Source organism: Coregonus clupeaformis, chromosome 17 (assembly GCF_020615455.1).
Source record: "Coregonus clupeaformis isolate EN_2021a chromosome 17, ASM2061545v1, whole genome shotgun sequence".
In the NCBI taxonomy this organism is placed as follows: Eukaryota; Metazoa; Chordata; class Actinopteri; order Salmoniformes; family Salmonidae; genus Coregonus; species Coregonus clupeaformis.
The window spans coordinates 10,015,237-10,030,656 of record NC_059208.1 but is presented as its reverse complement, the minus strand read 5'-3'; the positions used below and the strand labels follow the sequence as shown (position 1 = coordinate 10,030,656).

The 15,420-nt window shown below is 43.5% G+C and overlaps 1 protein-coding gene across 3 annotated transcripts in view; it reads right to left on the bottom strand.

The window, feature by feature from the left end:
• LOC121586571 (glucocorticoid-induced transcript 1 protein-like) overlaps positions 1-15,420 on the bottom strand; it is a 52,077-nt gene that overhangs the window by 20,426 nt on the left and 16,231 nt on the right. For 2 of the 3 annotated variants that reach the window (XM_041903357.2, XM_041903358.2), the window contains exons 2-3: positions 13,458-13,612; positions 224-313 (exon numbers count right to left, since the gene is read on the bottom strand). In XM_041903357.2, coding sequence (XP_041759291.1) covers positions 224-313; positions 13,458-13,612 — 245 coding nt within the window. The remainder of the gene's footprint in view (positions 1-223; positions 314-13,457; positions 13,613-15,420) is intronic. The other variant, XM_041903359.2, reaches the window with a different exon arrangement.

The following is a 15,420-nucleotide window of genomic DNA, read 5'->3' as shown; positions in this document are numbered from 1 at the left end:
GCAAGATACTGACGCACAGTGTGCTAGGATAACAGATTGAATGAGTTTTACATGGAGGCCTACTGTACAGTATGTTGTCATTGTTGATTTGAGAACACCTCGGTCCAATGGTCATTAGGAAAGTGCTGCAAGTTTCTTACGAATGGTTAAGGTTTCTTATGACATGTATTAGTGTGGTGTGTGTGTGTCGTGCATGCATACGCAAGCGTGAGTGAGTGTTTACCTCTTTGAGCTGGTCGGCGCTGCCCCAAGATGCCGAGCGCTGGTGTCTGCTCTTCTTCTCTCCTGTTTCTTCACTCCAACATCCAGGTGTCTGAAAACAACAAGGAAACAACCAATAATATCATTATCTAATTACCAACCTCTTATTCTCATTCGCCATGTCAATCATCAACATCATCATGGTAGAGAATAAAAGACTGCAGCCTGGGAGAGGGGGCCTTGGCCCCAGCCTAAGCAGTGCACTACTATGCCATTTCAGATTCGCCATTGCGACACAAAACCTCAGACAGTTATGTGAACTTGGTCTCTCTACCATGCAGTAGTGGTAGGTTTGACATGAATGACTTGCTGTGCATACATCATGTATAACAATATCTAAAATTGAGCTTCAACTAGCCACAAGTGCTCTGTTGAGTGTGTCAGTGCATAATAGAACAAGGAGAGGCCTCTAAATGCTGCAGGCTCAGCTACTGTGATTAATAAATTATATCAACGAGAGAGAGAGAGAAGCCCTCGTTTCATCCCTTGGTTACCCCTGGTCTGCTACTGGAGCTGAGAGAAAAAAGGAGAAAGACAAGAGGAGGAGGAAGACAAGCGTAAAAGGAAATGAGAAGAAAGTAATTCAAACGTTACTGGTCGCATACACATATGTTATCGCGGGTGCAGCGAAATGCTTATGTTTCTAGCTCCAACAGTGCAGTAATACCTAACGCCACACACAAATCCCCAAAATAAAAAGAAAGAAATAAGAATTATCAGAACGAGCAATGTCAGAGTCTGGAATATATATAAAATGGTGTGAAATAGACAGAATGAACAGTATATGAATAGAAAAGGTGTGTACAGCAGTACTTATATAGGAAGAGCCTTGACTAGTGCATTGGGAAAGTATTCAGACCCCTTTACTTTTTCCACAGTTACGTTACAGCCTTATTCTTAAATGGATTAAATTATTTATTTTTTACATCAATCTACACACAATACCCCATAATGAGAATGCACAAACAGGTTTTTAGAAATGTTTAGAAATGTGTTAAAAATAAAAAAACAGAAATAACTTATTTACATAAGTATTCAGACCCTTCGCTATGAGACTCGAAATTGAGCTCAGGTGCAACAAAGAAAATTCACCCAAAAAAAGTTATATATTACTATTATTTTGTATTATTGTTGGTCATAAAAGACTGTAAAAACACCAGGATATCAGCTAAGTAATTTTTATTTTTGGAAATCTTTGTTCTCAAATATTCCCACTTATAATAGAGACAAGAGTAGAGTCGCCTCTTCACTGTTGACGTTGAGACTGGTGTTTTGCAGGTACTATTTAATGAAGCTGCCAGTTGAGGACCTGTGAGGCATCTGTTTCTCAAACTAGACACTCTAATATATTTGTCCTCTTGCTTAGTTGTGCACCGGGGACTCCCACTCCTCTTTCTATTCTGGTTAGAGCCAGTTTGCGCTGTTCTGTGAAGGGAGTAGTACACAGCGTTGTACGAGATCTTCAGTTTCTTGGCAATTTCTCGCATGGAATAGCCTTCATTTCTCAGAACAAGAATAGACTGATGAGTTTCAGAAGAAAGTTCTTTGTTTCTGGCCATTTTGAGCCTGTAATCGAACCCACAATTGCTGATGCTCCAGATACTCAACTAGTCTCAAGAAGGCCAGTTGTATTGCTTCTTTAAATCAGCACAACAGTTTTCAGCTGTGCTAACATAATTGCAAAAGGGTTTTCTAATGATCAATTAGCCTTTTAAAATGATAAACTTGGATTAGCAAACACAACGTGTCATTGGAACACAGGACTGATGGTTGCTGATAATGGGCCTCTGTACGCCTATGTAGATATTCCATTAAAAATCAATAGTTTCCAGCTACAATAGCCATTTACAACATTAACAATGTCTACACTGTATTTCTGAACAATTTGATATTATTTTAATGGACAAAAAATTAGCTTTTCTTTCGAAATCAAGGACATTTCTAAGTGACCCCAAACTTTTGAACGGTAGTGTACATACATACATACATACATACATACAGTTGAAGTCGGAAGTTTACATACACCTTAGCCAAATACATTTAAACTCAGTTTATCACAATTCCTGACATTTAATCCTAGTATAAATTACCTGTCTTAGGTCAGTTAGGATCACCACTTTATTTTAAGATGTCAGAATAATAGTAGAGAGAATTATTTATTTCAGCTTTTATTTATTTCATCACATTCTCAGTGGGTCAGAAGTTTACATACACTCAATTAGTATTTGGTAGCATTGTCTTTAAATTGTTTAACTTGGGTCAAACGTTTCAAGTAGCCTTCCATAAGCTTCCCACAATAATTTGGGTGAATTTTGGCCCATTCCTCCTGACAGAACTGGTGTAACTGAGGTCAGGGCTTTGTGATGGCAACTCCAATACCTTGACTTTGTTGTCCTTAAGCCATTTTGCCACAACTTTGGAAGTATGCTTGGGGTCATTGTCCATTTAGAAGACCCATTTGTGACCAAGCTTTAACTTCCTGACTGATGTCTTGAGATGTTGCTTCAATATATCCACATAATTTTCCTTCCTCATGATGCCATCTATTTTGTGAAGTGCACCAGTCCCTCCTGCAGCAAAGCACCCCCACAGCATGATGCTGCCACCCCCGTGCTTCACGGTTGGGATGGTGTTCTTCGGCTTGCAAGCAACCCCCTTTTTCCTTCAAACATAACGATGGTCATTATGGCCAAACAGTTCTATTTTTGTTTCATCAGACCAGAGGACATTTCTCCAAAAAGTACGATCTTTGTCCCCATGTGCAGTTGCAAACCGTAGTCTTGGCATTTTTATGGCGGTTTTGGAGCAGTGGCTTCTTCCTTGCTGAGCGGCCTTTCAGGTTATGTCGATATAGGACTAGTTTTACTGTGGATATAGATACTTCAAACATAACGATGGTCATTATGGCCAAATAGTTCTATTTTTGTTTCATCAGACCAGAGGACATTTCTCCAAAAAGTACGATCTTTAATAATAATAATAATATGCCATTTAGCAGACGCTTTTATCCAAAGCGACTTACAGTCATGCGTGCATAAATTTTTTTTTGTGTATGGGTGGTCCCGGGGATCGAACCCACTACCTTGGCATTACAAGCGCCGTGCTCTACCCCATGTGTAGTTGCAAACCGTAGTCTGTTTTTTTTATGGCGGTTTTGGAGCAGTGGCTTCTTCCTTGCTGAGTGGCCTTTCAGGTTATGTCGATATAGGACTCGTTTTACTGTGGATATAGATACTTTTGTACTTGTTTCCTCCAGCATCTTCACAAGGTCCTTTGCAGTTGTTCTGGGATTGATTTGCACTTTTCGCATCAAAGTACGTTCATCTCTAGGAGACAGAACGCGTCTCCTTCCTGAGCGTTATCACGGCTGCGTGGTCCCATGGTGTTTATACTTGCGTACTATTGTTTGTACAGATGAACGTGGTACCTTCAGGCGTTTGGAAATTGCTCCCAAAGATGAACCAGACTTGCGGAGGTCTACAATTCTTTTTCTGAGGTCTTGGCTGATTTCTTTGGATTTTCCCATGATGTCAAGCAAAGAGGCACGAGTTTGAAGGTAGGCCTTGAAATACATCCACAAGTACACCTCCAATTGACTCAAATTATGTCAATTAGCCTATCAGAAGCTTCTAAAGCCATGACATCATTTTCTGGAATTTACCAAGCTGTTTAAAGGCACCGTCAACTTAGTGTATGTAAACTTCTGACCCACTGGAATTGTGATACAGTGAATTATAAGTGAAATAATCTTTCTGTAAACAATTGTTGGAAGAATTACTTGTGTCATGCACAAAGTAGATGTTCTAACCGACTTGCCAAAACTATAGTTTGTTAAAACTAAATTTGTGGAGTGGTTGAAAAACGAGTTTTAATGACTCCAACCTAAGTGTATGTAAACTTCCGACTTCAACTGTACATGCATACATAGAGTGGGAATTGTATTTATTTTTTGCTCATAAAACTTGGGGGGCCAAATAAAACCATCCACGGGCCAACAGTTGGGGAATCCTGGTCTAGGGTGTCGAGGACAGATGGAGGTGATATGATCCTTAACTAGCCCCTCAAAGCACTTCATGATAACAGAAGTGACTTCTACGGAAAGATAGTCATTTATTTCAATTACCTTCGCTTTCTTGGGTACAGGAACAATGGTGGACATATTGAAGCAAGTGGGGACAACAGACTGAGATATGGAGAGATAGAATATGTCTGTAAACACTCCAGCCAGCTGGACTGCACATGCTCTGAGGATGCGGCTTGGGATGCCATCTGGGCCGGCAGCCTTGCGACGGTTAAAACGCTTAAATGTCTTACAATGCCACGGAGAATGAGAGCTCACAGTCCTCGTGAGCGGCGGTGGCCCGCGTCGGCGGCTCAGTGTTTTCCTCGAAGCGGGCAAAGAATGTGTTTAGCGTGTCCGGGAGCAAGACGTTGGTGTCCGCGACATGGCTGGCTTTCCTTTTATAATCCGTGATTGTCTGGAGTCCCTGCCACATACGTCTCATGTCCATGTTCCCAGTCACATTGCCGTGGTTAAATGCGGTGGTTCACGCTTTCAGGTTTGCACGAATCCACGTTTTTTTTGTTTGGATAAGTTCTAATCATCACAGTGGGAACAACATCCTTCATGCACTTCCTGATGAACTCAGTCACTGAGTCAATGTATACGTTGATACTATTCTCAGAGGCAACTCAGACTATTTCCTAGTACGCGTGATCAAAACAATCTTGAAGCATAGATTCCGATTGGTCAGACCAATGTTGAACAGTCCTTACCACGGGTACTTTCTGTTTAAGTTTCTGCCTACAGGAGGGGAGGAGCAAAATTGAGGTGTGATCTGATTTGCCTAAGGGAGGGCAGGGGAGGGCCTTGTAGCCGTCTTGGAAGGGGGAGTAGCAATGGTCAAGAGTGCTCGATGCGCGAGTAGCACAGGAGATCTGTTGATACACTATAGATCCAAAAGTAGGTGGACACTCCTTCAAATTAGTGGATTCGGCTATTTCAGCCACACCCTTTGCTGACAGGTGTATAAAATCGAGCACACAGCCATGCAATCTCCATAGCCAAACATTGGCAGTAGAATGGCCTTACTGAAGAGCTCAGTGACTTTTAATGTGGCACCGTCATAGGATGCCACTTTTCTATCAAGTCAGTTCATCAAATTTCTGCCCTGCTATAGCTGCCCCGGTCAACTGCTGTTATTGTGAAGTAGAAACGTCTAGGAGCAACAACGGCTTAGCCGCAAAGTGGTAGGCCACACAAGCTCACAGATCGGGACCGCCGAATGCTGATGTGCATAGCACGTAAAAATCGTCTGTCCTCAGTGGCCACACGCACTACTGAGTTTCAAACTGCCTCTTGAAGCAACGTCAGCACAATAACTGTTCGTCGGGAGCTTCATGAAATGGGTTTCCATGGCCGAGCAGCTGCACACAAGCCTAAGATCACCAAGCACTATGCCAAGCGTATGCTGGAGTGGTGTAAAGCTCGCCGCCATTGGACTCTGGAGCAGTGGAAACACGTTCTCGAGTGATGAATCACGCTTCACCATCTGGACAAATCTGGGTTTGGCGGATGCCAGGACAACGCTACCTGCCCAAATGCATAGTACCAACTGTAAAGTTTGGTGGAGGAGCAATAATTATCTGGGGAGGTTTTTCATGGTTCGGGCTAGGCCCCTTAGTTCCAGTGAAGGGAAATCTTAACGTTACAGCATACAATGACATTCTAGATGATTCTGTGCTTCCAACTTTGTGGCAACAGTTTGGGGAAGGCCCTTTCCTGTTTCAGTATGACAATGCTCCTGTGCACAAAGCGAGGTCCATACAGAAATGGTTTGTCGAGATCGGTGTGGAATAACTTGACTGGCCTGCACAGAGCCCTGACCTCAACCCCATCTAACACCTTTGGGATGAATTGGAACACTGACTGCGAGCCAGGCCTAATCGCCCAACATCAGTGCCCGACCTCACTAATGCTCGTGGCTGAATGGAAGCAAGTCCCCGCATCAATGTTCCAACATCTAGTGGAAAGCCTTCCCAGACGATTGGAGGCTGTTATAGCAGCAAAGGGGGGACCAACTCCATATTAATGTCAATGATTTTGGAATGAAATGTTCGACGAGCAAGTGTCCACATACTTTTGGTCATGTAGTGTAGAACTTCGGTAGCGTTTGCCTTAATAAAGTACCCAGCTACAATAAATGCAGCCTCAGGATATGCAGTTTCCAGTTTGCACAAATTTCAGTGTAGTTCCTTGAGAGACGTCACGGTGTAGGCTTGGGGGGAATATACATGGCTGTGACGATGATTACCTCTCAGGAGGTAATGCGGTCGGCATTTGATGGTGAGGTATTTCAGATCGGGAGAACAAAAGGACTTGAGTTCCTGTACGTTACCACAATCACACCATGAGTAGCTAATTATGAAAGATACAACTCCACCTTTCTTTTTCCCAGAGAGTTATTTCTTCCTGTCCACGCAATGCGTGAAGAACCCTGCTGGCTGAATGAATGGGGACAGTATATCCGGAGAGAGCCATGATTCCATAAAACAGAGTATGTTGCAGTCCCTGATGTCTCGCTGGAATGAGATCCTCGCCCTGAGCTTGTCTATTGTCCAGGGACTGAACGTTAGCGAGTAATATACTTGGAAGCGGTGGATGGTATGCACGCATCCTGAGTCTGACTAGGAGCCCACTCCTCTTCTCAGGCGACGGTGTCTTGGAGCAGCCCCCGGGATGAATGGAACTGCCTCGAGGCAGGGAAGTCGAATTTCTGATGAGTGACTGTGGACGTAATATCCCAAAGTTATTTTCGGATGTTATGTAATAATGCAAGAAATGTTCGGAGCTAATAATGTAAGAAATAACACAAAAAACATATATACTGCAAAGTTGGCTAGGAGCTAGAAACAGGGCGACCATGTCTGTCAGTGCCATCTTGTATATTGCCAGGCTCTTTCAACACATGGCAGGCATCAGACAGGGATTAAATAGAGTGTGTGCTGTGACAAAGAATAGTCCTAGCTCTGTGTGTCTGCTTTCAAGAGGGCAAAGAGAGTGAATAAAGAAAGAGAGAGGGAATAAAGAAAGACAGAGCGAGAGAGACAGAATGAAATCCCAAGTTCAAGAACATTGGGAAATGGCGGCTCTCCAAAATGGTTTGTTTTTTTGTGTAGAATACGTCACCTCATTTCACCTTTTTATTTTTGGCAGTTATGCCTTCATCAAAGCATCCGAGAATATACACTGTAAGGGCCAATGGAAGTGCTAGGCCAGTGCTGTAGCTGGAAGCGGTAGTAAATATTGTAAAATGGTGAGCTGAGTTATTCTATTAATCTGTGGAGACTTCACATTTCAAAGGTTGTCTTCTGTAATCAGTTCAACACCATCACCAAGCCAGGCAGGAAATAGAGAGAGAAAGCTTTGAACATAGCCTTTTTCATCTCCTCTTTAAAGAGAAGAGGAGGGGGAGTACACACACAGAGAGAGTTACACACACACACGCACACAGACACACCATATCCTCTCCTCTTACAATGGACCATGTGTGACCGCATACCGATCCCTGCCCTGCATGTGTTCTGTCAATGAACAAACACTCCAAAGGGAAATTCCAGGTTTTCCGTTGGTTAGGGTTCGGACTGTTCGGCATATGAAAGGTGTCTTTATGGCACAAGCCATGGATAAACCTTGATCCGATGCCGAGGACGAGAGCAGGTCCGTACTGCACATGTGGATATGGCAGATTTTTCCATGCATGTGGACAAAGAGCTGAAGTGAAGGAAAAGTGGAATGGACGGGTTGATTCATACAGTAAACCGGCTGTCAGGTTGATTCATACAGTAAACCGGCTGTCAGGTTGATTCATACAGTAAACCGGCTGTCAGGTTGATTCATACAGTAAACCGGCTGTCAGGTTGATTCATTCAGTAAACCGGCTGTCAGGTTGATTCATACAGTAAACCGGCTGTCAGGTTGATTCATACAGTAAACCGGCTGTCAGGTTGATTCATACAGTAAACCGGCTGTCAGGTTGATTCATTCAGTAAACCGGCTGTCAGGTTGATTCATACAGTAAACCGGCTGTCAGGTTGATTCATACAGTAAACCGGCTGTCAGGTTGATTCATACAGTAAACCGGCTGTCAGGTTGATTCATACAGTAAACCGGCTGTCAGGTTGACTCCGCAGTAATATGGTTTTTGAGATGATCTAGCAATATGGCGTTTGGATGGGCTGAGGAGGTTATTAGGCCCTGGTTGCCGAGCAGTAAAAACAGGATGTAGGAGGTCATCGGGGGCTGATACTGTCATGGTTCATGTGAGGTCGAATGACATTATGAAGGGCAGCTCGGAACAGCTAAAGATGGATTTTAAAGAACTGATTGGGTCACTACTTGACACCAACAAATGCCCCCTAATATCTGGCCTTCTGCCCTCCCTAAATCGTGGAATTTAACGGTTCAGCAGACTTTTAGCCCTCCATAACTGACTACAAGACTATTGCAGCTCTGTGGGTGTAACATTTATTGACCATTTTATACCTTCTGGAAACAAAGCTTGTATTATAAGGAGGATGGGATCCACCCAAATCATTTGGGTTCCAGGATCCTTTCACAGCATTATAAGGCTGCATTGAGACACTGACTTATCAATGACCCAAGACCAGCTCATTTAATCCCTACCATTGTGTCGCTGAGTCATAATGCTTCAGCAAATATACATTATCCCAGGGGCATTGGAAGACACAATGTAAGTAACCTAATTTATGTCCCTCTTACTTCCCTGAATGCCTCTGCTGATCCTACAGCTATTGTATGCAGTAATCATATGCCTATGAACCAGAGTTATACTGTTAGCACTGAGGTGGTGTGCCCTAGCAGGAAGTCCACTGTGTGCAGCTCACCCTGCACTAACATTAAGAAAATGACTGTAAAAACTGTTAAATCCCTGTGGATTGATGAGGAATTGAAAAACTGTATGGTTGAGAGGGATGAAGCAAAATAAATAGCAAATAGGTCTGGCTGTACAAAGAATGATAGTAAAAAGCTTTGGAGCACCTTAAATTAAATTTTGGACAAAAAGGCAAACGCTGCTCCATCATGCATTGAATCAGATGGCTCATTCATAATAAAACCCACTGATATTGCCAAGTACTTTAATGATTTTTTCATTGGCAAGATTATAAAACTTAGGCATGACCTGCCAGCAACAAACGCTGACACTACACATCCAAGTATATCTGATCAAATTATGAAAGACAAGCATTGTAATTTTGAATTCCGTAAAGTAAGTGTGGAAGAGGTGAAAAAATTATTGTTGTCTATCAACAATGACAAGCCACTGGGGTGTGACAACTTGGATGGAAAATTACTGAGCAATCCTATTTGCAATATCTTCAATTTAAGCCTACTAGAAAGTGTCTGCCCTCAGGCCTGGAGGGAAGCAAAAGTTATTCCCCTACCTGATAATAAAGCCCCCTTTACTGGCTCAAATAGCCGACCAATCAGCCTGTTACCAAACATTTGTAAACTTTTGGAAAAAATGGTGTTTGACCAGATCCATTGACAACAGACTTTCAGCACGCTTATAGGGAAGGACATTCAACAAGCACAGCACTTGACACAAATGACTGATGATTGGCTGAGAGAAATTGATGATAAAAAGATTGTGGAGGCTGTTTTGTTAGACTTCAGTGCGGCTTTGGACATTGTCGATCATAGTCTATTACCTGTCTAACAGAACACAGAGGGTGTTCTATAACAATTTCCATGTAGAATAAGGAATTCCCCAGGGCAGCTGTCTAGGCCCCTTACTTTTTTCAATCTTTACTAACGACATGCCACTGGCAGTGTGTCTATGTATGCGGATGACAACACTATACGCGTCAGCTACCACAGTGACTGAAATGACAGCAACACTTAACAAAGAGCTGCAGTTAGTTTCAGAATGGGTGGCAAGGAATAAGTTAGTGCTAAATATTTCAAAAACTAAAAACATTGTATTTGGGACAAATTATTCACTAAACCCTAAACCTCAACTAAATCTTGTAATGAATAATATGGTAATTGATTAATTTGAGGAGACTAAACTGCTTTGGATAAGAGCGTCTGCTAAATGACGTAAATGTAAATGTAAATGTTGTAGTAACCCTGGATTGTAATCTGTCATGGTCAAAATATATTGATACAACAGTAGCTAGGATGGGGAGAAGTCTGTCTATAATAAAGCGCTGCTCTGCATTCTTAACAGCACTATCAACAAGGCAGGTCCTACAGGCCCTAGTTTTGTCGCACCTGGACTACTGTTTAGTCGTGTGGTCAGGTGCCACAAAGAGGGACTTAAGAAAATTGCAATTGGCTCAGAACAGGGCATCACGGCTGGCCCTTGGATGTACACAGAGAGCTAACATTAATAATATGCATGTCAATCTCTCCTGGCTCAAAGTGGAGGAGAGATTGACTTCATCACTACTTGTATATGAGAGGTATTGACATGTTGAATGAACCGATTCATACCCCACAAGACATGCCATCAGAGGTCTCTTCACAGTCCCCAAGTCAAGAACAGATTATGGGAGGCGCACAGTACTACATAGAGCCATGACTACATGGAACTCTATTCCACATCAAGTAACTCATGCCAGCAGTAAAATTTGATTTAAAAACAGATACAAATACACCCTATGGAACAGCGGGGACTGTGAAGCAACACAAACATAGACACATGCATACAAACACACAATAACATACGCACTATACACACATGGATTTTGTGTTATAGATATGTGGTAGTAGAGTAGAGGCCTGAGGGCACAAACTTAATATGTTGTGAAATCTGTTATGAATGTATTGTAATGCTTTTAAAATGTATAACTGCCTTAAATTTGCTGGACCCCAGGAAGAGTTGCTGCTGCCTTGGCAGCAACTAATGGGGATCCATAATAAATACAAATACTTCTTGCTCTCGGCATAATCTTAGTGCTATGTGTTTGGGCATGTCTGTCATAACGTGGAAGGATGGTGTGGGGGTTGCAGGTCACAGCACGGTACAGAATAGGACCAGGAAGTCGAGGAGGAAGACAAGGGGGAGGAGGAGAACATTCTAGGTCACAGACCCAATGGGTGAGAATTACAGAATAGAACGAGGAAAAGTTGAGGAGTGGAAGAAGGAGAAAGAGGAGGAGGAGAATGACAAGGAGGAGGAAGGGAAAATTCCAGCCGCAGCTGGATTGGCAGCAACGTGGTACAGTACAAACAGTTGACTTCCTCTGACAAGCAGAAGCAGTGTGTCACACAGACAGACAGGCGCTCACATGTTCTCCACAATGACACCTATGTGCTGCCATGACGCCCAGGGCCTACTTGGTCAATACAAAGAATGTCAGGCAGGTTAATACAGAGAGCCAGGCTAGTTAATCTATAGTAAGGCTAGACAGGCCCACAGATGCGTAGGTGGTAAACGTCAAAGTGACTGGTGGAAACAGGGTGTGTAGACCAGTGAAAGAGGGCAACAGAGGCTAATTCATATCTGTGTGGGTAAGTGAATCAGTGACTGAGTACTGTACAAACTGGACTGCCACTAGTAACTTGAAAGAGCCCACTTCCCTACGGTGATGTTAATTTGATCACTTTTGTTGCTGCGAAATTTCCGGCAAGCTCATAGCCTAACCACAGATTAATAAACATTGTGGTCTAAATGTTCAAATCCTGTTGCTGCAGGATTATTTTGCTGTGACAATATAAAGTGCCTTCGGAAAGTATTCAGACCCCTTGACTTTTTCCACATTTTGTTACGTTACAGCCTTATTCTAAAATAGAAAACAGTTTTTTATAGAAATGTTGGCACATTTATAAAAATATAAAAAACAGAAATACCTTATTTACATAAGTATTCAGACCCTTTGCTATGAGACTCTAAATTGAGTTCAGGTGCATCCTCTTTCCATTGATCACCCTTAAAATGTTTCTACAACTTGATTGGAGTCCACCAGTATTAAATTCAATTGATTGGACATGATTTGGAAAGGCACACACCTGTCTATACAAGGTCCCACAGTTGACAGTGCATGTCAGAGCACAAACAAAGGTCGAAGGAATTGTCTGTAGAGCGCCGAGACATAATTGTGTCGAGGCACAGATCTGGGGAAGGGTACCAAAAAAATTCTGCAGCATTGAAGGTCCCCAAGAACACAGTGGCCTCCATCATTCTTAAATGGAAGAGGTTTGGAACCACCAAGACTCTTCCTAGAGCTGGCTGCCCGGCCAAACTAAGCAATCGGGGGAGAAGGGCCTTGGTCAGGGAAGTGACCAAGAACCTGATGGTCACTCTCACATAGCTCTAGAGTTCCTCTGTGGAGATTGGAGAACCTTCCAGAAGGACAACCATCTCTGCAGCACTCCACCAATCAGGCCTTTATGGTAGAGTGGCCAGATGGAAGCCATTCCTCAGTAAAAGGCACATGACGGCCCACTTGGAGATTGCCAAAAGGCACCTAAAGGACTCTCAGACCATGAGAAACAAGATTCTCTGGTCTGATGAAACCAAGATTTAACGCTTTGGCCTGAATACCAAGCATCATCACGTCTGGAGGAAACCTGGCACCATTCCTATGGTGACGCATGGTGGTGGCAGCATCATGCTGTGGGGGTGTTTTTCAGCGGCAGGATCGAGGCAAAGATGAACGGAGCCAAGTACAGAGAGATCCTTGATGAAAACCTGCTCCAGAGCACTCAGGACCTCAGACTGAATGTCCTTGAGTGGCCCAGCCAGAGCCCGGACTTGAACCCAATCTAACATCTCTGGAGAGACCTGAAAATAGTGTGTAGATTGATGAGGGGAAAAAACTATTTAATAAATGTTTGAATAAGTCTGTAACCTAACAAAATGTGGAAAAAGTCAAGGGGTGTTAATACTTTCCGAAGGCACAGTATGTAAAATTAAGATCCTACCTGTCCTTCACCTCAGTGTGCTAGTTCAAAACTAGCATGCTTTGCAGATCAAACTCTGCAGATCAGCAAACCAGAGCAATCAATAAACCAGAGATAACAAAAAATCTAGTTTCTTCTAGCTGGAATATCGTCAGTTCTTTCTTGTTGAATTAAATGCCACATGCATTAATCTCTGTAGGGGGACCGAACAAAGCGTGAAACATGAAGGGTAGGGTAGGGGGACTGGAAGTGAGGAGGCCCCTACCTGAGTTGATTTATCTTTCATGCACGAGGGGTAGTGCACATGGTGGTTGCGAGGCCACTGGCCAGTGAGGTAGGGGCCAGTGATGGTACCCAGGGAGGAAGTCCGCCGGATGGCTCCCGAGTTACGCACCTGCAGCTGGGGTTTGGACCTCTCTACTGGAGGGGGGAGAGAGAGACATTTTAATTGAGGAGGCTCTCAAAAGACAATGCCTGATCCAGTCCAATACGTTTGTGCTTTATAATCTATTCACAACTGATCAGATTACTATGCCAATCCACCTTCACATTCTGTACAGTCAGAAGCAATCCCCACAATCTCTTTTCTAGAGGCAATTTGTGAGGATGCAGACTGAGACAACAATGTCACTGTGTTGTTGTCAGAGACTGCAGGTTGACTTGGTTACCCTTGGAGAAGCCCAGCCAGTCCTCCCTCACGGTGAGGCAAAACCTGATAAAAATACCTCACACACACACACACACACAAGGCTCTCTCCAGGCTCACTGGGACCTGAGGATCTGGGTCAAGGGCTGTGTGTTTGGTCTAGCAACACTGTCTGGTGTGTGTGTACAGTCGTGGTCAAAAGTTTTGAGAATGACACAAATACTAATTTTCACAAAGTCGGCTGCCTCAGTTTTGATGATGGCAATTTGCATATACTCCAGAATGTCATGAAGAGTGAGCAGATAAATTGAAATTACTTGCAAAGTCCCTCTTTGCCATGAAAATGAATTAAATCCCCAAAAAACATTTCCACTGCATTTCAGCCCTGCCACAAAAGGACCAGCTGCCGTCATGTCAGTGATTCTCTCGTTAATACAGGTGTGAGTGTTGACGAGGACAAGGCTGGAGATCACTCTGTAATGCTGATTGAGTTAGAATAACAGACTGGAAGCTTTAAAAGGAGGGTGGTGATTGAAATCATTGTTCTTCCTCTGTTAACCATGGTTACCTGCAAGGAAACACGTGCAGTCATCATTGCTTTGCACAAAAAGGGCTTCACAGGCAAGGATATTGCTGCTAGTAAGATTGCACCTAAATCAACCATTTATCGGATCATCAAGAACTTCAAGGAGAGAGGTTCAATTGTTGTGAAGAAGGCGTCAGGGCACCCAAGAAAGTCCAGCAAGCGCCAGGACAGTCTCCTAAAGTTGATTCAGCTGTGGGATCGGGGCACCACCAGTGCAGAGCTTGCTCAGGAATGGCAGCAGGCAGGTGTGAGTGCATCTGCACGCACAGTGAGGCGAAGACTTTTGGAGGATGGCCTGGTGTCAAGAAGGGCAGCAAAGAAGCCACTTCTCTCCCAGGAAAAACAGCAGGGACAGACTGATATTCTGCAAAAGGTACAGGGATTGGACTGCTGAGGACTGGGGTAAAGTCATTTTCTTTGATAAATCCCCTATCCGATTGTTTGGGGCATCTGGAAAACACCTTGTCTGGAAAAGACAAGGTGAGCGCTACCATCAGTCCTGTGTCATGCCAACAGTAAAGCATCCTGAGACCATTCATGTGTGGGGTTGCTTCTCAGCCAAGGGAGTGGGATCACTCACAATTTTGCCTAAGAACACAGACATGAATAAAGAATGGTACCAACACATCCTCCGAGAGCAACTTCTCCCAACCTTCCAAGAACAGTTTGGTGACGACCATTGCCTTTTCCAGCATGATGGAGCACCTTGCCATAAGGCAAAAGTGATAACTAAGTGGCTCGGGGAACAAAACATCGACATTATGGGTCCATGGCCAGGAAACTCCCCAGACCTTAATCCCATTGAGAACTTGTGGTCAATCCTCAAGAGGCGGGTGGACAAACAAAAACACACAAATTTTGACAAACTCCAAGCATTGATTATGCAAGACTGGGCTGCCAACAGTCAGGATGTGGCCCAGAAGTTAATTGACAGCATGCCAGGGCTGATTGCAGAGGTCTTGAAAAAGAAGATTCAACACTGCAAATAATGACTAT